A 24,484-nucleotide genomic window follows, 5' to 3' on the forward strand; every position below is an offset into this window, starting at 1 on the left:
ACATTCTGAGCACAGCTTTGGGGCCTCGCTGAGCCCCTCAACTGCCAAAATTCATAGTTTTCACACCCAGATATGGGAGTCGGGACTGCCAGCAGTCGGCTTGCTGCCCTGCCAGCAAGGCAGTGGGACTGGTCAAGTCCTCATTCGGGGCAGTGTGGTTCGGTTAGAATGGATCGAGAATGTAAGCAGCGCTTAGAAAACCAGGAACAAATCGTATCGATTTCCACCTGAACTTCTGCTAATTTGATGACTCCAGGAAAGCTGCCTCCCAGCCGGGTGGTTAGCTGTACTCTCACAGACACAGGATCCAGACACCAGAGTTCTGTTCTAAGACCTTTATTGACCAGGTGAGGAGTCAGCTTGAACACAGCTCGCACCTGCAGCCCTTCCGGGTGACTCCTCCGCCTACGGTAGTCCTTTCAGTCCCTGGGAGCCGCGAGGCCCAGCCCCTCCCCTCCTGCTGCTCCTCACCTGGGGCCTGGAAGGGATGGGGGGCGATGTGGCCAGAGAAGGGCAGAGTGGCCGGGGCAAGGTCCCGAGTGGGCAGGCAGGTCCTGAGGACCGGGCACAAAGGCAAGCAGTGTCCAGCTGAGGCTGTGTGTGCCTCCCTCCAACTCTTAAGGGTCAAGCAGGAGCGGCAGGAACAGAGCACTGGCCTGGTCTGTGCTGGGACGGGGAGGAGCTGCCACCACAGCCCCAGGACCGGGGTTAGGGGCAGAGCTATTTACTCTCAGGTTTGGGCCACTGTTATATGAAAGTGTGTGTTGGGAGGTGTTTCACTGGGGCCCCCGCCAAACAAGGAACTTGACGCCTGGGGAGGTCAGACCACACCCTGACTTTGGGTCCTCAGACCTGGGCTGATTTCCTCACCCCGAGGGGAAGGACACCAGGTCCCTAAAACCTCAAAGGGAAGAGGCCCAGAGAGGCAAGTGGCCCCTACAGTCCATGGCCCTGTCTGTGTGCCCTCTGCATCCACAGAGACTCCCCAACTGGAACTCTCCAGGCCTATCCTGAGGGACACCAAGAAGCCTACCACCCTCTTACCCGCAAAGGAGAATCTCAGGTCTAATGAACCACCAGCTTCCTCTGCCCCATCTTGGTCCTGCTTCCCTCTCCCCTGGGGCTACTGCTCCTCTGGGATCCGAGACGTGGGCTCACGGATCTTGGCAAGTTGATGATGGACACTCAGCCTAACAGGCTAAGAACAGAGGACTGTGGGGCAGGGTGTGGGGAGACCCGCCCAGTCCCACCTACGCTCAAACACCGAGGTCTCCTGCTGGTGATGGTGTCACGTCCCAGGCAGAGGGAGCCCTTTAGAGGAGTGGGATCTCAGGCAGACTCCAAACCAAAGGGAGCCGAACACCCAAGTTCAAGTCATTAGTGATGCGTGGCGGGGCTGAGAGGGAGGAGGAATCCAGGAGGTCGCCAAGGCTGCTGGGAAGGGAACGGCGATGAGAAGCATGGGAGTGGGCAGTGTGTGGTGGGTGACGGCAGCCTCACTCAGAGTGGACCAAAGCCCCAGCTCCTTGCCCAAAGCCAAAGCCCTTGGGTCCGAAGTTTTTCGCGTAGCATCCTGCGGAGAGAGAAGGGGTGAGGCCCAGTTCCTTCTCCCCCAGGCCACACCTCCCAGCGCCCTCCCACTGAAGATCCTCCACCCTGGGCACCTGGCCAGGCCTTCAGGGCAGCAAAATCCACTCAGTGCCCGTCACCTCTGTAGCACCCCAATCCCCAGTAGTGAGGAGGTCCTTGGCTCCACATTATATCCTTATATCCACGTCCCTGCTGCTGAAATTACAGGAGAAGCCCTCTCTGCCGTTAAGGCATCCGGCTAGGAGTTAGGAACCCAGGCTCTGGCCCCATCCTGCTTGTATCTGCCCTATGATTCTGGCCAAGGCATCTTTCCCCTCCGAGCTTGTCTCCCCGTCTGTAAAGTGAAGGGGTCACGCTAGAAGCTCTGGCATTGACCCCAAGGCCAGGAATGAGTTTACATTTAGCAAGGGCATAACTAGTTAGTCCCCTACCCCCTCAGACTGCTCAACCCTCGAATTAGAGGTGACATCACCCACCTTTGCAGTAAATCTCGCCATCCTTGTCGGCCAGGGTGGTGGACTCGAGGCCTTTGCCGCACTTGGCACACCGGAAGCAGGACTTATGCCAGGACTGTGGTGGGAAGGGAACAGTTAAGGCTGCCACCAGGGATGAGGGCATCCCTGACCCCACAGCCCCATTCCTCTTGACGTAAGAACAGTGGAAGGGTTCGAGACACTTCTGAAGTCTGCTCAGCTGGTACTGTGGGAGGACGTGGCCTGTGGGGTCAGGGAGTGGAGGAAGCAGGCCACGGACCACGCAAGACCTCATACCATCTCCAAGCACGTGTCGCTATGGCTGGATGGTTAATGGCACCAGCTCTGCCACAAAGGGCAGGCGAGGGGGTGGCACAGCCACGGCAGTTGCTGTCCCCCCACAGGCCAGCACAGGCCTTCTCTAGGCCCATCCTGCCTGTTGATCGGAGGTGTGGGCGTGGGCTTCGGACTCGTCCTGGCACGGCTAACTACTACTTGCACAGCCTCCACCATTTCCTCCTCTGGGAGACCCCTGTGCCCACCTTGCGGAAAGGGCCCAAGACACGCACATACATGTGGACAGTGCCAGGGCACGGTGAGGGCTGTTGTAACTGGGATTCATTCCAGAACTGGGCTCCTTGTTTGCCCGGAAGCCACTCCCTCTCACAGAGTGGTCTGCTAGTATCTCCCTCGCTAGGCGGCTGAGGGGATTAGGCAGCTCTGGCAGGGTAACAAGCCCGGCACAGGCCGGGGCCCAGAGGAGGCCCTGAGGCCATTGTGTGGAATATTACTCTGGAAGGAAAAGGGCTCTGTGAAGGGCACTGAATCCAGCAGGGGAAGGCCTGAGGAATGCAGCTTCTCCAGAGGCCACAGAAGGCCCTCTGGGGTTCTAAGAGGAGCCTGGAAGCAACACGGGGCTGAGACCCTGCTGGGGAAGGAGCAGGCCCGGGTTTGCCCACAGTGATGGGAGCCAGCCCAAACACGAAGACTTCTCAGCACCCTGCTCCCATTAGCAACACTGAGCCAGCTAAGCCGCTGCTGTATGGACAGCTCTGCAAAACCAGGAAAGCCAGGGGCAGGCAGCATGCAGGCCAGACAAAACAAGGCCTTTTAAGGTCAAAGAGACTCCCTCAGCACTGCCTGCCTGGAGAATGAGAAAGGAAGCTGCATCCCCTCAGACTTCCTGGCTGCCTGACCCATGCACGCTGGCTCCTCCTCCCAGGCCTCAGGGGGGGACTGGAGAGCTGAGGGGGAGGGGCAGATCTCCGCCTCCGTTCCAGTCTTCACCTCCTCCTCTGTGCAGCAGGGTTGTGCAGCTCTCCAGGCTGGGGCAGGGTTGAAGCGCACGCGGCCGCCACCCACGCCTCAAGGGGCGTTGCTGGCCCTCCACACACCCTGGATCCCTTTGCTCACTCATTCAGCACCCCAAAGCACCTCTGTTCCTCGATATTTCTATCCTGGCCAAGGCCAAAGAGAGGTGGGAGCTTCTCCCAGCCTTTTCCACTTGAATACAAAATTCTCTTATCCCCACCCCTCAGGAGTTACAGGCTTAACTTAGACCCTGTCTGGGTAATGGACACAGGGATTCTCAGCTATTTTTAGAACTTTCAGATCTCCAAGTGAGACACAATGAGCACAAAAGATACCAACTGCAAAATAAGATTAGTATCTCCTGCTTTCATATCACTTAGTTCATGGCAAGGGTCATCATTTTGACCACACAAGAATTCCCCAAAGTACACAATAACAGTAATAATAGCACCAACAGTAACAGCAATGGCAAAGTGTCCTAAGCACACTCCAGGGGGGGGGGGCTGCCCTGGGGACCCCAGAACAGTCTCTCCTTTCTTCTGCAAAACAGCTTTGTTTGATGGGATGGTCATTTGCTTCACTTTACAGATGCAGATGGAAGGTTTAGAAAGGTTCAGTGATTTGCCCAAAGCCACACAACTAGTAAGTGGCAAAACTAAGGGTTCTCTAGGGTCCAAGTTCTTCCCCCCACCCTTTTTTTTTACAGTCATTTGAAGATCTTATGTATTTGAGACACAGCATAAGCAGGGGGAGGGGCAGAAGGAGGGAGAGAGAGAATCCTAAGCAGACTCCCACTGAGTGCGGGGCCCGATGTAGGCTGATCGCATGACCCTTAAACCATGACCTGACCCAAAACCAAGAGTCAGACACCTAACTGACTGAGCCACCCAGGCACCCCTAGGGTCCACGGTCTTAGTCATGGTTCCAGGATTCATGAAGCTATGGAAATGGGTTTTCATTTCCATTGTACAGCTGTGGAAATGGGTTCAAATAGGTTAAGAGGACTGAAGTAGAGGTAAGAGTGGTAAGAGCACAGGCTTCCAAGTTAGAGGGACCTGGGCTTGACTCCTAGCCTAGCCACTGCCTAGCTGGACGATCTGGGCAGATTAAGTTAATGCCTCTGACACTCAGCTTCCTCACTTGCAAAATGGGGATACTAGTATCTATCTCCAACCATGACTATAAAGACTACAATAAGAGCTTGCTATGGTCTAGATGATCTGGCCTAAGTGTCAATTCCCCGTCCCTTGGTCGTGGGCCCCTGCCTCAAGGTGGGGAAGGCTTGAAAGCCGTCACCCAAAGCCAGAAGAGCTGCCGACAGGTTCCTGGCCCGGCTGTTCCTGACGCTTGCTGTGTGACTTTAGCCACTCCTCCATCTCCATCTGGGTCTCTCCGGCCACAGACTGAGGATGCTTCTTCCATGATTCTCTGACCGCTAGTCTGCGACTTCCATTTCTCCTGCTTCTTCTCCACTGCAGCCTCCTCTCTGGGAAGCAGGGTTTCACCGGGACGGAGGCTCGCTACTGTGATTCTTACTGTGCTCTGGGGTTGGGGGTCCACAGGGGAAAGGCATACTTGGCAGTCACATATAGTTTGCAAAAGCTTTCTGGGAGGCTCTGATCTGCCCTGAATCTTAAAAAACCTCTGCCCTAGGCGTACATGGATGGGTTTCCCACAGACCAGGTCTTACAATATGGAATGTATGTGGATTTTCCAGTGGCTCTCAACATTTGGGGGATTATAAATCCTTTTGAAAATCTGATGAATACTGTGGATCTTCTTCCCAGAAAGAGACATGTTCCCACAAAATTTTGTGGCTCCTTTGAAACCCAACAGATTGATCTTTACAACACCCTATAAATCGCATTTAAGCATTTAATAATCAGTTTCATCAATGGCGGGCCTGTTATCCTCATAAAGAAGAATGTTGGCCAAGCCACCTGTCCCCGGAGCCCATGTGTGACTTCTTCAGTCCTTGCAGACTGGAAGCCACAGGGACAAGCAGCCCATGGGGACAAAGGGTTACTCCTTCCCTAGAAGGGAGGGAGTTAAAGCCCAGCGCTCAGGCTCCCTTGATCAGATCCAGGGTCCAACATACAAAGTCCTAGAACCCACATTTCAAGAAGGTGTCTCCCCAGCCCCTCTCCCCCAAGCCTATCTCCCCAGAAGCCACCTTACCTTCCCGGCACCGATCACCTTCTCAGCCGCATAGACTGCCTGGCTGCATCGAGGGCACCTCTCAGAGCTGCCAATCTTCTGTGCAAACTTGGAGGCATTGGGGTTGGTGGTGGGCCTGTGGCCAGGGGCCCTGCGTGGGCAACGACATGCTGTGAGACGACTTTCATGGAGGGGTTCGAGTGGGGAGTGGGGCTGGCCCCATGTGGGCACAACCCCACCTTCATCTCACGCCCACTAGGGGGCGACTCTCCCAGCCAGAGCCTCCAGGGTCCTCTCCCATTTTACAGATGGACAGACCTGGGCTCTGCAAAATGCTGATTTCCCCAAAGCAATCTACTGCCTCTCGCCACGGAGTTAAAACACGGGCATCAGTGAGCAGCTCATTTGCTAAGAATTGCCCTCCTCTGTTTCCCGTTCCTGCAGCCGGCCTGTTAGATTCTTTCCAGGAGAAATCTGCTGACAAATCATTCCCTCTGGGGCAATGACCTTGGCTAAAATGTGCTCACTCATCTGTCATTTCTGCCCATTCTCCCCAAGGTCAAGATGCTGGCCAGGCAGACTGCCAAAAGCCACTCTTTCAGCAGGTCAGAGGTCAGTGAGTGCCAGTGAAACCCTGCTGTATTTCCAAGGAAGGGAGATGGCTGCCTTCTGCCGTCTCAGGGGTAAGAGATGGCTAGAGAAAGAGGCGGGTGGGCCAGTGCTGCTCCTGCTGAGCCCGGCTCAGCGCCCATGAGACCCCCAGCCAAGCCACCGAGCCTGGGCTGGGGATTCTCATCTGAGAAAAGAGGACATTGGACCGAGTGATTCTTGGGGCCCCTCTAGGCTCTAACCCCTATGAAAACATGGGCTGCACTCTCCACACGGGGAGGCACCGCACCTGTTTTATTCCCCAGTGGACCCTCAGCAACTCTCGTTGGCCCGACACCCAGTGGGCCACTGTAGGACTTCCCTGGAAATCAATGGCTTTCTGAGCCTTTCACGGCTGAACCAAAATCGGTTGCAAATGTGTGTGACACTGCGGTGGAAGGACAGACCTCGAGGAAGGGGCTGGCGAGCGTCTTGTACTCACTCCTCATGCTTAATGCCCAGAGACTCCCCCTTGTCGGTGCTCAGCGTGCCGGCGCCCTGCCCGTAGCCGTAGCCTTTGGGGCCGTACTTCTTGCCGTAACAAGACTTGCAGTAAATCTCCTCGCCGTGCACGGCCACAGTGGTGCTGTCCAGATTCTTCTTGCAGACCACTGGGGAGGGAAGGGAGGACGGTGAGCTGACATTGGGGTGAGCTGCTTGTCCCCCAAACCCCCCCGCGGCTGAAACTCTCCAGACCCGGATCTTCCAGGAGCAGCATGGAAATGGAAGTCGGATGGCCAGGGAGCTGGGAAGAGGGAGAGAGGGGGTTTGCAAGGCCCCATTCTAGGAATGCCAGCCGAGCCACCTCTCACAAGAGCCCACACACACCTTCCTCCGTCCCCTCCACCCTCACACCTCACCAGGCTGTAGTGCGCCCCACAGTTCATCTGAGGCAACAGCCTAGATGATCCTAAGCCACAGGAAACCTACTGAGGCCTTTGGCTCTGCTCAACAGAGACCACGTGTCCAATAGGAGAGAAGAAAAAACAACGGAAAGAAGAAAGGCCGGGATTTCCTGCCTCTGACAATGGAATCCTGAAGAAACAATCCCTGTGTGCCCGTGGGGGATCGGGGGGAGTGCAGGACCGACGGGGTGGGGTGGCAGGTGAAGCGATGCACCCAGAAGAAAAGAAAAGTTGCATATTTATCAAGTACCCAGCATGATGGGCCTTGAAATGAGATGCAGGTCATGCCAATTACGCCAACATCTGGAGGCTCTGATCTCAGAACCAGCTTGCCATAGGAAGAACCGAGGCCAGACCTGGAAGAATTCCTGACTCCTGGGGTATGAGCAGCTAGGAAGGGATGAGCTTTGGAAAGACTGTGAGTCTCATATACCTTCCTGGGCCTGTCCAGGGGCCTATACCCAGCCATCCAGAGTGAAATAGTTTGGAGCCTGGGGTCACGTGCAGGGAGACTGCTCAGAATCAAATCCCAACTCTTTCTTTCCAGCTATGTGACTTCTGTGTGATGGGCAAGTTATTTTGCCTTTCTAGCCTCCAAGTCTCCATTTGGTTCTTTTGGGTTTTTTGGTTTTGTTTTTAATGTTGTTGTTTTTTTTTAATTTTTTAATTTTAATTTTTTATTTTTAAAGACTTTATTTATTTATTGGACAGAGAGAGACACAGTGAGAGAGGGAACACAAGCAGGGGGGATGGGAGAGGGAGAAGCAGACTTCCCACTGAGCAGGGAGCCCGATGCGGACTTGATCCCAGGACCCTGGGATCATGACCCAAGCTGAAGGCAGATGCTTAATGTCTGAGCCACCCAGGCACCCCTAATGTTTGTTTGTTTGTTTTTAATTTTTTAAGCAATCTCTACACCCAGCGTGGGGCTCGAACTCACAGCCCCAAGATCAAGCGTTGCATGCTCTACCAACTGAGCCAGCCAGGCGCCCCTCCATGTCTCCCCTTTTGTAAATGCAGACAATAATATCTACCCCAAAAGGTGGTTGGGAGAACTAAATAAGATCTTACATGTAAAGTAATTAGCACAATAACCTGCACACAGTAGATGCATAATAAATGTTGGCCACTCTTTTTTTTTTTTTTCAAATATTTTATTTATTTTACAAGTAGGCAGAGAGAGACAGAGAGAGAGAGAGACAGAGAGAGAGAGGGAAGCAGGCTCCCTGCTGAGCAGCGAGCCCAATGTGGGACTTGATCCCAGGACTCCGAGATCATGACCTGAGCCAAAGGCAGAGGCTTTAACCCACTGAGCCACCCAGGCGCCCCAATGTTGGCCACTCTTATTAGCATTATGTAAAGTTAGTATCTGGAGGACACAAGGAAGGAGGAAGAACAGGCCCAGGCCTCAGAAGCTCATACGCTCCCAGTCCCCACCTACTTCTCTCGAGACTCGTCCTCACTCTACCTGCTTATGTCTTATCCTAGAATTCCAATTGGGTTCTATGATATCCCTTCCATATGGAGATTGGGTGTGCCCAACTGGACCACATCCTCAAACTTGTCCTTCTGAACAGGGACCCCCCGAGAAACCACTAGAGAAGCCACGCCTCGCACCTCCCCCTGAGAAGGCTCTCAGCTCAGCTCCTTGCAACTAGCCACCCTCTTGCCTTTCATGGGTCGGGCTCTCTGCCAGTTCCATCTCACCCTGAGCCCCAGGTTGCAGACTTCAGACTAAATAAGGACCCTCTAGTCCTGCCCTTGAGATCCTCACCTCATTCCAGTGTTCTGGGCAGCCCAAATATGGAACTTCCCACCACCTCCCCTGGGGCTTGGCTCCCGGGAAGAAGGGAGAGGGAACAACAGGCCAAGGGCTCCAACATTCCCTTCTAGGGCGGGAAGTCAGGAGTTGGCCTGGAATTGCTTCCCGTAAGGCCCAAATTGAACTGGAAATTCCAAAACCAGAGGGAAGGCAGAAAGCAGCGACAAGAGGAGTTGGGGGAACAGTGGTCTCTTTTGGAGACCCAGGAGCTCAACCCAGAAGAGACAGCAGGGCCTACAAGTCATTAACCTCCAGGTGGCTCCTGGAGTGCCAACCGAGCCCTGACTTCCAGATCCCATGTCCAGACCACCCTGTCAGCTTCTGGCCTCCCCCAGGCCCTCCTGCCCACCACGGTCCCCCTTCAACACCTTCCCCAGGCCCCCCGCCCTTCCACCTCAGTCCAGGCAATGTAGTCTGGTCACCTGGAGGTTCTACTGAAGACCCGACTGAGGGGAATTTTGAATGAAGTCCTAAATAAACTTCTACCAATAATGTTAAGATTTAAAAAAAAAAAAAAAATTCTTAGGTATGGTTAGTTATGCATTTGTTGGACAAATGTCCTTCCAGACGCCACAGATTTGGTGAGGCCTTCTGATGTTATTTTGAAATATGGGCAAGAGGCAGTCCCAGGCGAGAGGTCGGAGCCCCCTCACCCCCCTCCAAAACAGAGAGGGATTCCTCTGGAAGGAAAAGCAAGCCCCACAAAAAAGTTCAAGCTCACAGAATTGGACCAGGTCAGAACCAAGCGTGATTCCCAGACCTGCCTGTTTTCTGCCGCCCAAGGTCCCTTTCAGGTAGACCAAGCCTGTGTGGGGCAAAGAGGGTGAAAAACTGACAGCAAACTTGAGCCTGTGGGTGAGGAGATGCGGGGGTCAGAGGGCGTGCAGGGCTTCTCTGAGCTTCCCCTGCACTCTGAGGTTCTGGAAAACAGCGCATCTACCTTTCCACGGGGCTGGTTGCTCAACCCCGACGGAGGGAGCTGGCTGCGGCTCAGAGAAGGGCCCGAAGCCATGGGGTCAGCCCCCAGCTGCACAGCTGAGATCTCCTGCCTGCTGGCAGGAGCTGGCCGCCCCTGCTGAGACCGCGGGACTGGACTACAGGCCCCCTCTGTTCCCGCTTCCAGGTCCAGGTCAAAGGCCAAGCCCAGGGCAGAGGCCATTCTCCCTGACTGGGTTACCTCATCCCGTCTTCACCTGTCTGTGCCAGGCCCTCAGGAAAGGGAATGTACGTCCCATGTTGACAAGAAGCCAGAGCCAAGGACCCAAATGGTCAGAGGCCCAGCCAGCAAAGGGACTAGGGCCGGAATGCCACCCAGGCCCATTCTCAGTGAACCTTAGGAAGGGAAGAGCCTTCCAAAGAAACTTAGGAAGGAACGTCCTTTGATTATCAGGGTCATTCTGAATTTCTGAATTCAAGCTGGACAGTTACCACCCACTCCTCTGAAACAGGGAAAGGATGTTCCCTCCATTCGTAAACAAATCAGCAACAGCCGGCTGTGTGCTCAGAGCCTCTGACACCAGGAATCAGCAAGTTGTGGAGACACCTGGTTGCGGGGACATGTCTGAGCTCAGACACCCAGGAGCCGTACTGGCCTGGAGGCCCCAGGGAGACTCGAGACCCTTCCCTATGGCTGTTACTTTCATAACACCTCCCCCCACCCTGGCCCTGCTCCCCGGCCTGACTTTCCACAAGTGTTTCTAATCCTCCACACCCCCTCACACCCTGCCCCAGGCCTGCTCCCTTCTTCCTATGCCACCCCCTGAATTCCTGCCTTCCCCCAACCGCGACCAACCGCCACCCCTCCTCAAGCATGACTGAGGCCTCTCAGCTGTGGCCCCTTGTAGTGATTAAGCAACATGGGAGAGCAAAGGCAGAAGCCCTATGGACCCCAGCAGCCCAGACCCTCTTCCTAGCCAATGCTGAGCCCTCTGAAAAAATAAACGACTGGAAAATTCCTAAGTGCAGTTAACTGCCGATAACAAGGGGCTGCTGTCGGCGGCCTCCTCTGTGGGCTACAGGCCAAGAAGGCCCCGCTGGGGCTCACTCACTCCTGTTCACCAGATGCAGCCCCTGGGTGGCCACTCCGGCTGGCTGCTCAGGGTGCAAGGCGGGGGTGGGGAGGGGGGCCCTGCTGCCCTGTGCTGGGTGGCTCCCAGCTGGGTGGCCCGGCAGCAGGTGGAGCTGTGGGACCAAGTGACGCTTGGTTCATCTGTTCCTACTCAGACCACAAATCACCGGGGAACAAAACGGCTACAGACACTCCCAACTCTGCTTCATGTGACATGGGATGGACGGGACCCCGTTCCCTGGATCTCTCAGATGGGCTAGGAGGCCTCCTTCGTGTCACCGCACCGTGTGGCCTGCAGCGACCTCAGCAGCTTGTGCCTTCGTGTGTATCTGTGCGTGTGTGTGCGCATATGCGTGCACACGTGCACGCACGTGTGTCCAGGGCGGTGTCTATCATTGATGGAACATTCAGAATTGCGTTTTAAGTATTTCATTTTCCAAGCTTCTTTCTGCTCATTCTCACAACAACCCCATGAGGTGACTATTACTAACTCCCCTGTAATCGGGAGAAACCAAGTAACTTGGGGCCTCTGGGTGGCTCAGTGGGTTAAAGCCTCTGCCTTCGGCTCAGGTCATGATCCCAGGGTCCTGGGATCGAGCCCCACATTGGGCTCTCTGCTCAGCAGGGAGCCTGCTTCTTCCTCTCTCTCTCTCTCTGCCTGCCTCTCTGCCTACTTGTGATCTCTATCAAATAAATAAATAAAATCTAAAAAAAAAAAAGAAAGAAAGAAACCAAGTAACTTGCCCATCGGCATGCAGATCCCCAAACCCAAATTCTGATTCAAACCCTGACCCACTGGATCCAGAAACCCGGGTCTTCACTGAGACATCCCACTGCCTCCCACTCTGCCCGCCCTCACGGAAAACTCCTCCTCTGACCAGAACCCTCCGCTCTGACCACAGTGCATCAGATCATTTAGAAATAGGGGAGGCAATCCTCCTGGAGGCACCGCTTCCTGGGGGCTCTGGACACTGTCCAGGTCAAGGACCCCCGGAATCACCGGACAGCTCCCAGCTGCTTGCTGTCTGTTGCCCCGTTTCCTACTCATCTGGGCTTGTGTTTCCAGCCACTCTTGCTCTGGGTTACTTGGGGGTGGATGTCAAAGCTTTGCTTGCTCATCTTCCTCTTATCCCAGGCTGCTGGAGCAAAATGGGAGGTGAGGGAAGTGACCAGGCTGACCCAGAGGGCAGAAGAAGAGAGAACCCCACTCCTTCTCTGGGCTCCGTGTCCCCTTAAAGTAATAGCCTCTGTCACCCTTCAACAAGGGATCATTTGGGTCCAAATTTGGCTAAAACTCGGGACCCAAAGTGGCTTCCTCTTAAATGATGGCATTGTGGCAGGGAGAGAAAGAGAAAGGGGAGTGGAAAGTTTCCCTAAGCAAGTCTGGAAGTTTGGCTCCTGGCCACCCTGGAGTGGCTGCCACCCCCACCAGCTCTGGCCAGTTCCTCCCCTTAGAAAGCAGCTTCTGAGCGGAACAAAGAGGCCTGTAAGTGCTTCCCGCCCCAGCTGTGCTGCAGCCAAATGTCAAGCTGTTTACGTCCCATGGGGCCCATCCCCTGGGGTGTTGACAGGCCCAGCCTGTGGGGGCAGGCCCCGGTCCCCATTCCCATGGCAACAGCAGCTGGGCCGAGGGGCGCATACTCACTGCACAGGAAGCAGGATTTATGGAAGCTGCTGCCTTCGCACTGAACCTCTTCCGCAAAGTAAACCGTCTTCTGGCACACCCCACATTTCTTGCCTCCTCCCCAGTTCGGCATCCTGAAACTGAACCCAGACATGGGAATTAGTTTTCTAGGGAGCTGGAGACCCAGACTGCCCATGCGGGAAGAGCCACAGGCAGACCGGGGATGGCAAGAGGGGAGCAGAGCACCTGTGGGGTCTCCCCCACCTCCCCGGCTCTGGCAGGGCACTTCCTCCTGAGGGCTCTCCACATCCTTCTCGCACTGCCACTCGGGGGCTTCCTGCCCCAGCGCTGACAACAGACAGTCACTGAGCCACTGCTGTGTTTCCAACCCCGGGCGGGGAACTCTCGAGGGTATAAACAAGCATAAGGTACCCGCTCTTCAAAGGACACTGTGGAAGCAAGACTTGGAACCCTCCGCTACACGTATCAACAGGGATGGATCTCACAGAGGCTCACTGGAGCCAAAGAAGCAGATGCTCTAGAATTCACAAAACACAGATGGTTTATGGAAGGTTCACAGACAAAATTCTCATTGTCAAGGGATGAACCCATGGGGAAGAAGTTATAAAGAGAAAGCAAGGGAAGATGATCACTAACTATTCTCTTACACTTGTTACCTGTAAGACAGGGAAAGGCCCACCGCTGTGGGGGCAGGGGGCGGTAGTTGCAGGGAGGGTCTCCAGAGGGGCTGCTAAGGCGCTGACTTTTTTTAACTTGGGTGGTTGACCCATGGGGGCTCACTTTGCAATTATCCTTTGAACCATACATGAAGATATTATATACTCCTTTATATGTAAGAAAAAACTCACCAATAAAACCAGAAATTTTTTTAAGCAGGAGGGTGGGTAGGCACACGGGGTACAGTTCTTGAGCCTTAGAGCCCAATAGAAGCAGGCATTAGAGGATGCCTGGGTGGCTCAGTTGGTTGAGCTGCTGCCTTTGGCTCAGGTCATGATCTCAGGGTCCTGGGACGAGTCCCACATCAGGCTTCCTGCTCAGAAGGGAGTCTGCTTCTCCTTCTTTCTCCATCTGCCCCTCCCTACTGCTCATTCTCTCTCTCTCCCTCAAATAAATAGATAAGATTAAAAAAAAAATTTCAGGAGTGCCGGGGGCGCTGCAAAAAATCAGATTGACCAGTACCACCCTAGACCTCAAAGAAGTACAGGAATCTAGATTTTTTTTTTTAAGATTTTATTTATTTCAGGGGTGCCTGGGTGGCTCAGTGGATTAAGCCTCTGCCTTCAGCTCAGGTCATGATCCCAGGGTCCTGGGATCAAGCCCCGTATTGGGCTCTCTGCTCAGCGGGGAACCTGCTTCCCCCTCTACCTCGGCCTGCCTCTCTGCCTCCTTGTGATCTCTCTCTCTGTAAAATAAATAAATAAAATCTTTAACAAAAAAAAAAAAGAAAAAGATTTTATTTATTTCATTTAACAGAAAGAGCACAAGCAGGGGGAGTAGCAGGCAAAGATAGAAGGAGAAGCAGGCTCCCTGCTGAGCAGGGATTCCCAGGGACTCAATCCCAGGATCCTGGGATCATGATCTGAGCCCAAGGCAGACGCTTAACTGACGGAGCCACCCAGGTGCCCCAGGAGTCTGGATTTTCAATAAGCACCCAGGTGAGTCCAAAGCAGCCATGCTGAGACCAACTTTGAGATGCTCTAGGTATTGGTTCTGAGTTGAGGTCCTGATACCAGTCAGGCTGGGTCCAATTCTGAGCCCCACACGCTGGCTCTGTGTACCTTGCGCAAGGTAACTGGTGTTTCTGAACCTTGATTTCAGCATCTGTAAAACCAGGATAAAAACAATAGCTACTTCACAGATTCTGGGGAAGAAATGAGGTCTGGCATGTCAAAGGCATGGTACAGTGCCTGGCCTATAGTTAGTGTTCGCTAATTACTATTATTATTTTTAAGATTTTATTTATGTATTTATTAGATATTTTATTTATTTAAGAAGGAGAGAGTACTTGTTGGGGGAGGGGAAGAGGCAGAGGGATAAGCAGACTTCCCGCTGAGTGGGCAGCCTGACTCAGCTCCATCACAGGACCTCAGGATCATGACCTGAGCCGAAGGCAGATGCTTAACAACGGAGCCACCCAGGCACCCTTATGAATTACTATCAACACAGAAGCCCAAGACTGCAGGAAAGGCCATGCTCCAGGTTGGTCCTGATGCGCCAGAGAGTGGCAGAGCAGGCGCATACCATGGAAACTGGGAGAGCAGAGACACCCCCCTCCAAGACTGATGGGGTCAGCGTCTCTCCTTCCGTTTCACTCATCCAGCCAACAGACATGTGACTGAAGGAGGAAGATGACATTAGTTCACAGAGGACGGGGTCCCCCAAGCAAGGTACAGGCGGCCACGGGTGCAGGACTGGGGGATGAAGTAGCCCGGATGTGGCAAGTTTAGAAGGACGCGGGGTGCTGGGAAGGAAGGGGGACGGTGCCAGAGTTGGCTGTTGCCTCAGGACACAGAGGAGCCTATGGACAAAACTCACCAGTTGTCAGTTATCCAGAGCCTACCCTCCTGGTAGTAGCAGCTAGAATCAATGTCAAGGACAGAGGGAGACATGGTTTTCACTGCTGGAGAGCATCCCATCTGACTGTGGACACAGGCCTCCGCTCAAGGTCTAGCTTGTGTTCACGATGGAGTCTGCACACCCCACACAGCACCTGAGACAGGTGTTCCTACAGGCGTCCAGGGAGTAGCTGAGGAATGAGGCAGGGACGCTCTGATACTGAAAGCCACAGCCAGAGACAAGTTCTCTATGTCAGGGCATCTCCGCGGGGGCTGGGACCCAGCAGAGGCGCTCAGTCACTGTGTGCAGACTGACAAGCAAGGAAAGGGCGTCAGGGGTGCTAGCTCATCGCGGTCACTGGGGCTCATCACGGTCACTGGGGCTCATCGCGGTCACTGGGGCTCACTGCGGTCCCTGGGGCTCGAACAGCACAACAATCACAGGGATTTTCGGCAAGGTTTTGTCAGGCACGTTTTCACGCCCTCTGCTTCATCCTCCCATATCCGAAAAGCTGGGGCTCCCTTGGGTCCCATCCTGGCCCCCTTCTGTCAAGAACCTCCATACCCCTCTGGCTTCGGCCTCTCCCCTGAGTCCAGGCTCACACATCTAATCTGAGGTGAGCATCTCCACCGGGATGGCCCACCAGTGCCTCCGTTTCAACGTGAGGGACCTGAACTCATTGCCTTTCCTCAGACTTGTTCTTTTTCTCGACTTTTCCATTTTTGCTCATGGTACCACAACCATTCTCTCCATCACAGAGGAATTATCCCATTCCTGAGAATGTTGACAGGCTTTCCCCCGTCCCATAGCTGCAACCCACTGTGTGTTCCCCTTTACCCACTCACCCCCGAAACCAGTGCTGAGACTCTCTGCTCTCCATTCTTCTTCCCACCACCCTAACCCAGCCTTCACCACTCCCTTGTGCAGCCCCTTGGAGAGGACACTACACCATACACACCTGTTCCTTGGCAACTACCCTGATTTTCAGCCATGGCACATGGTGGGGACCTAACGTAAACCACCAAGGTTATTGGCTCAAAGATGGGCCAGCTATCCATTTCAGACCAATAAAATAGGAGAAGGCAGTTCTGGGGGGCTCTGGAAGAAAAAGCATTCCATTCCTTCAAGAGAACTTCCTGGAAAAAAAAAAAAAAAAAGAGAGAACTTCCTAGAAGCAAGTCCCTCTTCCCCCAGTGAGAGCTCTGAGGTTGTTGTCCCCAGAGAGACAGGCAGTCCTGGGATGAAGCTGACAGCAGGGAAGACAGAGCTGAGAAACAAAAGAAACGGAGTCTGCAATGCCACCATTAAGCCACCAAAGTCAGCCAAACCTAAAGGTCAGTCTCTCTCTGAATTTTCCAGTTAAACAAACCAACAAATTCCCTCTACGTTTTAAGCCCATTACTTTACAACCGAATGCATCCCTAGAGAGACAGCAATTATGGTCCTGCTGCTTCTGGAATCTCCTCCTTATTCCATGTCCAGGCAGCCACCAGATCTTTTCTGTGGAGGGCTCCCCTGCTCAGAACCATCAGTGACTCCCTGCTGCCCGAGAATAATCACACCCCTTACCCTGAGACTCTCCACTTCCTTTTCTGCGACTCCTGTCACCACACCTCACCCATTCTCGGGGTGGGTGACTGAATCGCTGTGTTCGCCCCCAGAATGCCTGGCAGGAGCTGTGAGCAGGTGGAGGGCTGAGGCTGGGGCCCACTGTTCTCTCCCACGCGGGTCTACATGGGCCACGGACCACTGTGGAAGGCCCTTCCACAGCCCCTCAGGCTTATGCGCATCACTGATGCAGCCCGAAGGTAGGATCTCTCTGACAGCACATGACCTCTCTCTGCCTTCCTCAGATAACCCCCCCAGGGCCTGAGCTCCCAGATCCTGGAGAACAGTCCCCAGCCCCAGCCTCGGATGCCCCACCATTCAGTCTCTCGCTCCACTCCGCCCCAAGGATGCCAGGGGCCAGATGCCTTGTCGAGCAAGAGCTCAGGGCTGCCAAACCCTAGGATGTGTGTGGCGGTTCAGTGAGAAGAGCCATGTGTGTTGCCGTCTGCCTCAGCGTCAACCCTTCCCCTGCTTCGTGCAGCAGGAACCCCAGTTCTACTCAGGCAGCCACTCTCCACTGAGTGACCCCAGGGACACGTTCCCACACCCAGGCCTAGGGGCCCACCATGGCCATCCCTTTTCCCTGCAGGGGTGGCTTCAAGGACAGGCTGTGACGTGTGAGGGGAGCTCTGTTTAGGAAGCTTCTGGAAAAACAGGTGTGTCCCTCTGGAGCCACACAAGTTCTCTTCTGCCTCTAAGGAGGTAACCAGGCATCACCCCCGGAACTCCCACAGCCAGAGCTCCCCAAACGACAGGCTACCACAGACTGAGCGCCTGCTAATCACCAGGTTACATGTATAATCCCTTCCTTCCCACCTGGAGATGGGGAATATATGCCCACCCTACAGATAAGGAAAACAAGGCTCAAAGAAAAGAACTGGATTCCTAAATGGGTTTAGTCCCTTCTGGGGCCCCTGTCACCCCAATTGTCAAGCTGTCGCCCCATCCTATGTAAGAGCAGCTGCCCACAGTAGGCACACAGTACACCAACGCTTGGCTCTCTCCTCCCTTGCCAACCTCTTGAACTAGCAGGCCACTCTGTGGCCCTAGGAATACCCCTAGGGGAGGAAAGTTCCCCTAACCATGTGGTTGGGAGCCAGTCCCAAGCAGTGTTTTGTTCCCAGATACAAAGCCCTTCTCCCTCTGGGGGAGACCCAGAGCTCCATACAGGCCTCTCCTTGTTCTCCCTGGCTCCATGTCAGGGGCCCACATCCAGCCGGGCCCCGGGGAATCAGGAACATGGGCGGAGAATGGGTGAAACCCAACGACCAGCCAGTGAGGACAATCTGCCTGGGATGCCTCTGGGCTGCCCCATCCCTTCGAGCCTGGCCATGATGTTGGGGGTGGGGGTCTCCTCTCAGGGGCCCACTGAAGGGACAAGGGCTCCAGCACCTTGGGAAAAACAACAACAACAACAACAAAGACTGTTCACTGACTGGAAGGGCCCCAGGCTCCCCCTGTGGGTGGGCTCTCCATTCCCTCTGTCCCCAGGAGGACCCCCCACCAGGGGACCCGCCGGCAGGGAAGAGTCTCAGCTGGAGGGAGCCCTAGCCACTTCCTGCCCTACAAGGCGCAGGGGCTTCCTCTCAAGGTCTGGCTTCCGACGCCCTGTGGGAGACTCTGAGGAGGAAAGTTCCCAGGTCTGAGTTCAGGTGGGAGAGTTGAGGTGAGGAAAGTGGGTCTGGACTCATCTGTTCCTGGATGAATGACCTTGGGCAACGTCCTTTCCTCTCTGAGCTTCAATTTTCTAGGCTCTAAGTTGGCCCACACACTGGCTCCCTGAGACCGCCACTCTGAGGAGGCCATGAGAGGGTGCAGAAGTGATAGCGCGGGGCCAGGCGCACCGCCGACAGGGCTGGCCCTGGTAAGCTTCACACCAGCTGTGGGGCCAGATGTTGGCCATCCTTCCCAGCTAATCCACCTCTGGAAGCTGCAAGGCTGGCACAAGAACAAGCCAAATAGGGACCATGAATTCCTGACTCATCTGTCAGCCCCGCGAACCAGACGAGTGACTTGCCCTTCTTTGGGATTTAGCTCCCCTCTGGCGACTTGAGATGCAAGCAGAGGCTTGTGTCTTTAACACCAAGCTCTTGTGTGTATTGTTCTTGGTGTTGGAGAAGCATTGCTAGCCTCTGTAATCACATCATCCACCTGGTGGGTTTCAGAGACTCCCGTTCCCACGGACCATTGCTGTCTGTGTTCTGGTTTGACCTTCTTCACTGTGTTGCTAATCTCAAGAGAGAACAGGGCTTGAGTTTCCTGCTGAATGGCTAGAAACAGCTGGTCAGCTATTCACCTCAAATGTCAGGATCCGGGGTGCCTCAGTCAGGTAAGCATTGGACTCTTGGTTTCGGCTCAGGTCATGGTCTCAGTGTTGTGAGATCAAGCCCCGCAAGAATCTGCTTAAGAGTCCATCTCTCTCCCTCCCCCCCAACTAAAATTGATTAATTAATTAATTAATTAATTAGTGAAATATTTTTTTAAAAAGTCAGGATCCTTAGGGTTGGCTGGAAGGATTGGCTTCTTCTGATAAGCTGTCCTCACCTTCCTATCTAGTTGTCCCATTAGGAACTACGTTCAGTTCCTCAGTCTTGAGAAGAGGGATTCAAGATGGCGGCTCACATAGCAGGAGAGAAAGGCACAGGCCCTCCTGTTCACAAATGTCATGAAAGTCAGGACAAGGTGATGGGTTCAGTATGGTCATGTTTCAAGTCCAAGGAGCCATTTCAGAGATGCATAATCCTTCACCACGGGCCACGAGTGCCTGAAGGAGCCTCCTCAAACCACTAATTTGACAAACCCTTCCATGTCTTTATTTCTCCAGTGGAAAAATCCCATCTCTCCCATTCCAAAATCTCTTATTCCCTAGGGTAGAAAAGTGACTTCTGGGCACAGGGCTCAGGTCCCCACCCACTTGGTCTGGTAGAGACCTGTCAGGTGTTTGTCTAGTTAGAAATGCACGGCTCACATTACCTGAGCTGTGTAGTACTTGGCCAGGCACACAGGAGAGCTGTGATCCCATCCAACCCTGCCGCTCAGCCTCTTCCTCCATGCCCCCATGTCAAGAGAGCAGCCAAGGAAACAGAGGGAGGAGGGGCTCCCTGCTGATCAGGGTTCAGGACCCATGCCTTAGAGTGACACCTAAAAACCCAGGAAACAGACTCTCCTGAAAGTAATGGTCACTGGGAGGGGGGTGCATGGTCGATAAAGAAATGCCAGTTTGTCCCCAGCTTCACACAGCCCACTAGATGATTCCTTGACAATCCTGCCCATGAAGGCCTCTCTGAGAAGCTAAGTGGCCTCCGTGAGCTGTGATCACTCTAGGCCCCATGGTACCCTGGAACTTGGCCGTTGCTCCAGCTCAGCCCTCTCTCTGTGGCAAGAGTGATCTTTTTTTTTTTTTTTTTAAGATTTTATTTATTTATTTGACAGAGAGAGAGATCACAAGTAGGCAGAGAGGCAGGCAGAGAGAGGGGGAAGCAGATTCCCTGCTGAGCAGAGAGCCCGATGCAGGACTTGATCCTAGGACCCTGGGATCATGACCTGAGCCAAAGGCAGAGGCTTAACCCACTGAGCCACCCAGGCACCCCAGCAGGAGTGTTTTTTCCATCTATGTCCATGGCTCTTGTGTGACTGTAAGCTGACAAGTACAGTGCTCTGTCTCCTCCTGCTCCTCTAGTAATCCCTTTTACGGCAGAGCTCTTCACCTCTGGGGGTTCAGACATCTGAAGGTCATCCAAAGGAGAAGGGAGGGAGGGTCTGCAATTTTTTAAAAAATATTTCAAAACTATTACAAGAAACCCTATATTATAATAGGTCTCACAGGCTACTCAACAGATCAAGTTTCTTTGGTTTTTTTCTGGAATGATGTCAATGTCCAGGGGTAACCACTCATGGTCCCATGCTAAAGGGTCTGACTGATGTTTCCTGGATTGATTTTTAAAAAGCAAAAACAAATTAGCACTTAGACCTTATACAAACAGGTTGTTTGCAGCTGACTTCACAGGAAGCTCCAGCCCCCGCGATCCCTGCGTAAAGAACCCCAGGCCAGCACACTGGAGAGTGAGGGTCTAATTGCCTGCTCAGGGCTGAGCCTGTGCTCCAGCTGCAAACCTTCCTCCTTTGTCACTGCTGAGGAGTCAGACGCTGCCTTCTGGCCCTGGGGAAACCTGGAAATGCCAGAGTCTGGAAATGCTAACTGCCTCCGTATTTACACACTTTACCATACATGGCAATTACTCAATGCCGACGTCAGACGGATTCCTGAGGCACTGTGTAGGCCAGCCACGTCATTGCCAGAGAAATTCCTGACAACTGGAAACCACAGGCAAGGGCTCTAGTACCCAGCACCCCCTCTCCCCAACCTCCCTACCCCCAGCTAGCTGCTCTGTGTGTGTGTGTGTGTGTGTGTGTGTCTTTTTCTCAAGCAGGCTCTTTTCCAAGCTTCTTTTCTTTCCTGCAAACCTGGCCTGCAAATTCAAGCTTGCATCAGACCTGGTGAAAGCATATCCACTAGGATCTGGAACCTAACATCCAGGGATGTCCTCTCTTCCCTGACCATCCAGCAGAGTGGGAGCCTAGAGGTCACGAGTTCTAACCCTGCTTCCATCCACATTCACAAAGGCAAAGCCGTATCTTCCTGAAGTACTTCATAAGCCACGGCAAAGCCCTTTGTAAAGTGCATTTCACACACGACAGGTAGTTCCTTACTAACTGATCTAGAAATCGGAAATGTACACGACCAAAGAAAAGTAACAACACAGCACTGAACACGGGTTTGGAAGGAGTCTGCCTGTGTTTGAAGGCTGCCTCCACAACTAACCAGACTGTCTTTTCTACCCCTCACCTGGTTCTCAGTACTAATCACAGGGAAAAACCATTTTCGAGGCTTAGGAGTATCCAGCAGGGCCACTTAGCTGAAAGCCTGTATCCACTCCTTTCACTCACCCAGTATTTGCCCACAATCCTCCCCCTACACCCCCAGGCTGCCATGTGGCTCCAGGGGCAGATGTTTACGTTTAAAAAGGAAACACCCGGGCCAGGAAGAGAGGTCCTGGGTCAGACCAGAGGCCAGAGGCTGTGACACCCCTGTTTTCCATACTTCACTAGCCTGGTTGGAGAGCTGGAAGGCCTAAGCCCTATCTTGAGCTTCTCCCCTGGATTCCATCCCCCCCCCCCCAACCCAGACCCTCTGTACTGGGCAGTGTCCCCTCTCCCTCAGGCGGACCACACCACTGCCTCTGTGGGAGAAACTTCCTTCCTGGTCTAACTGCCCCCACCCCGGATATCCTCCCTGAGGCAAAGGGTCATTCCCTGGGAAGCTGTGAGCAGCCCGAGGCTGGCTTCAGCAAGGACAGGGTGAGAGCCACTGAGGGCTGAGGACGGTCGCTCTTGCAGGAGGCATCAGGAGGCACCCACCAAGAGAGAGCTAGGGAAGCTCAGCGCCCCTGTCCCCAGATCCCAGGAGGAACCCCCAAGCTGCACTCTGAGATGACTGAGACACTGCCAACACGGGCAGCCTCCTCGGCTTTGGAGAAGGAAGGGGGAGGACAAGAGAGACCACAGTGGTGCTCTGCATTTGCAACCCATCCCCATTTCCAAAGGAAACTGTGCACTGGGACGTTACTTCGCGCACCCAAGGTCATCAGTCTGTTAAGCAGCAGACCCAACTGTCAAGACTGAGCCAGGCTGCCCTTCCAAGCCATCTCTCACGGAGATTCCAGCTGCCTCTTCATGACACGCTTTCTGCGGGAGCCCAGTGGATCTCCTTGGCCCCACTGCAGCCGGATCCCAGCGCAGAGCCCTTCCAGAGAGGGAAGGCCCAGCCGGCTCCCTCAGCCCCACGGAGCAGGCGGGTGGGTGGCTGGAGCCCAGGCGGCTGGAGAGGGAGGGGCCAAGCCCAGGCTACTGTCCCCTGCCTAGACCCGCGAACTGGATAGCTTACAATGGCACAGGGGCTCAGAGGCTGCAGGATACTCCCAAGCCTTTGCGAGTGGCTACAGCACCTGCTTCAGCAATTCCTCCTACAGCACCTGCTTCAGCAATTCCTCGTGGAGTAACCTATGGCAACTTGCTTTAAATTTGCCCAACACCAGCTCCTTTCTTGTTCCCCAGCCTTCAAGGACAGAGGCCACAAAACACTGACGGGGTTGGGGGGGCGCATAATTGTCTCCAGCTAGCACCAAGACTGGGGGCGGGGACAGGTGAAATGTTGCCGCTTCCATCTGGATCCCGAGAAAGAGGGAAAACTGACACCTGCGCTCAGGGCACAGATGCCCCAGGCTGGACCGTGAAGCCAGATGTTTCCCCACCCCGCCCGCGGGCACGTTCTCTTCCCGAGCAGGAGGATGAGGGAGGGGGTGGCACAGATGCCCTCATCCCCCTGCGGTACAATGAGCGTCAGTGGCGCGCAGAATCGCTGATTGTTCTGCGGCCAGACCTGCAGGCGGTGGGGGAGCCGGGCCACCCCGGGTCAGGCGCACGCAGGAGCCCTCTGTGCCAGGACGCCCAGAGCCGGGAGGTCCCCAGAGCCTCCCGGAAAGGGACGCGCTGCTCTGGTTAAGTGCGACCGCTTATCCTACTCCCGCAGCCCCGGGACGGCCGCCTGGCCGCACCACTTTTCCTTCTCGCGCCTCTCTGCGCCCCAGCCGAGCCCGGCGGCCGGGGAAGTCTGGCAGGCGCCACGGGGGTAGCGCGCCGGGCCGGGGGCGCCGTGGGGGCCGGGGACGCGCGACCCCGGGGCGCACTCACCTGGCAACTGGCTGCGCGGCGCGCGGGCGGGAACGCTCTTCGTAAGCGGCGATTGGGTGCGCCCGGCCCGCGCCCGGTTTTGTTCCGCTCCGGGGAAGGCGTGTCCCGGGCCACGCCAACCAGTGGGCTTTGCACACTGCACCACACCAGGGCTGATGTCATGGCGCGAAGCCCCGCGGCGCTGCCCCCGCCAGACCCGGGGCGGCCAGACCGCGTGGGCAGGAGACGCCAGCTCTGCCCCTGCGGACCCACTGTGCACCCACGCGGACCCACTGTGCGCCCCTCCGCTGCTGCTGCGGAAGCGCCTGGGGCAAGTGCTTGAAACTGTCGGGGGTTTTCCTGTCGGCCAGATGCGAGGTTGCAGACGTGAGCTGAGAGATCAGACTCCTGGTAAACTTGTGCCCTGAGTACAAGGGTGGGGGCATGGCTTGTGGGGAGGGGTGGAGTCTTACATGCGCATGTGCTGGTGGCAAGGTGTACGTGACACATTTGGCGCCAGAGTAAGACAGGCCTGAGCTCTGATCTTGCTCCTTCCACTTACTAGCTGAAGCCTTGACCTAGACACCTAGGCCTTCCGGGCTTCAGACTCTGCATCTGTAAAAGGTGTACAATCCACAGGGATGTTGTAGGGGGTAAAATGAGATCCTACGGGACCTGTAAGCTCTCAGCAGTGACCCACCATATATAACTCCCTCCAACAGCTCTGTCCCCTTAGCTTTCCCACATCTTTCCTACTACCCAAAGGAGAGTGCCCCAGCCCCCAGAAAGTTGCAGTTCTGAAAAGTGGGTCCTCCTCTGAGGCTTTTCTCTGGGCCTCCAAGCTTCAGTATGACAGACACAGGCTCAGGGCCCTCAGAGCTGCCCCTGGAGCAGTTAGTCATGGGTATGGTACCTTCACCCAGTTCCCAGCCCTTCCTGTGAAGCCATTCCCTTCCGCCTGCCTGTGACAGG

General features: G+C 54.7%; 1 protein-coding gene across 1 annotated transcript; it reads right to left on the reverse strand.

Moving 5' to 3' along the window:
- Nucleotides 1–320: 320 nt before the first annotated feature.
- Nucleotides 321–23,639, reverse strand: CSRP1 (cysteine and glycine rich protein 1). Its single transcript, XM_044267589.1, has 6 exons — nt 23,534–23,639; nt 12,620–12,738; nt 6,622–6,790; nt 5,553–5,682; nt 2,067–2,160; nt 321–1,573 (listed from the first exon to the last, which is right to left on the reverse strand). The coding sequence occupies exons 2-6, from the start codon at nt 12,729–12,731 to the stop codon at nt 1,497–1,499; spliced, it is 582 nt and encodes a 193-aa protein (XP_044123524.1). The 5' UTR covers nt 12,732–12,738; nt 23,534–23,639; the 3' UTR covers nt 321–1,496.
- Between the last annotated feature and the right edge of the window lie 845 nt (nt 23,640–24,484).

Source organism: Neovison vison, chromosome 10 (genome assembly GCF_020171115.1).
Source record: "Neovison vison isolate M4711 chromosome 10, ASM_NN_V1, whole genome shotgun sequence".
Classification (NCBI taxonomy): Eukaryota; Metazoa; Chordata; class Mammalia; order Carnivora; family Mustelidae; genus Neogale; species Neogale vison.

Bases quoted from the DNA above. Each gene is read 5' to 3' on its own strand.
- CSRP1 (XM_044267589.1), bottom strand. From the start codon at position 12,731: ATGCCGAACTGGGGAGGAGGCAAGAAATGTGGGGTGTGCCAGAAGACG. The intron at 6,791-12,619 runs GTGAGTATGCGC...TTCCCTCCCCAG, and splicing joins TAAATCCTGCTTCCTGTGCA to TGGTCTGCAAGAAGAATCTG. The intron at 1,574-2,066 runs GTGGGTGATGTC...CTCTCTCCGCAG, and splicing joins TGGCGAGATTTACTGCAAAG to GATGCTACGCGAAAAACTTC.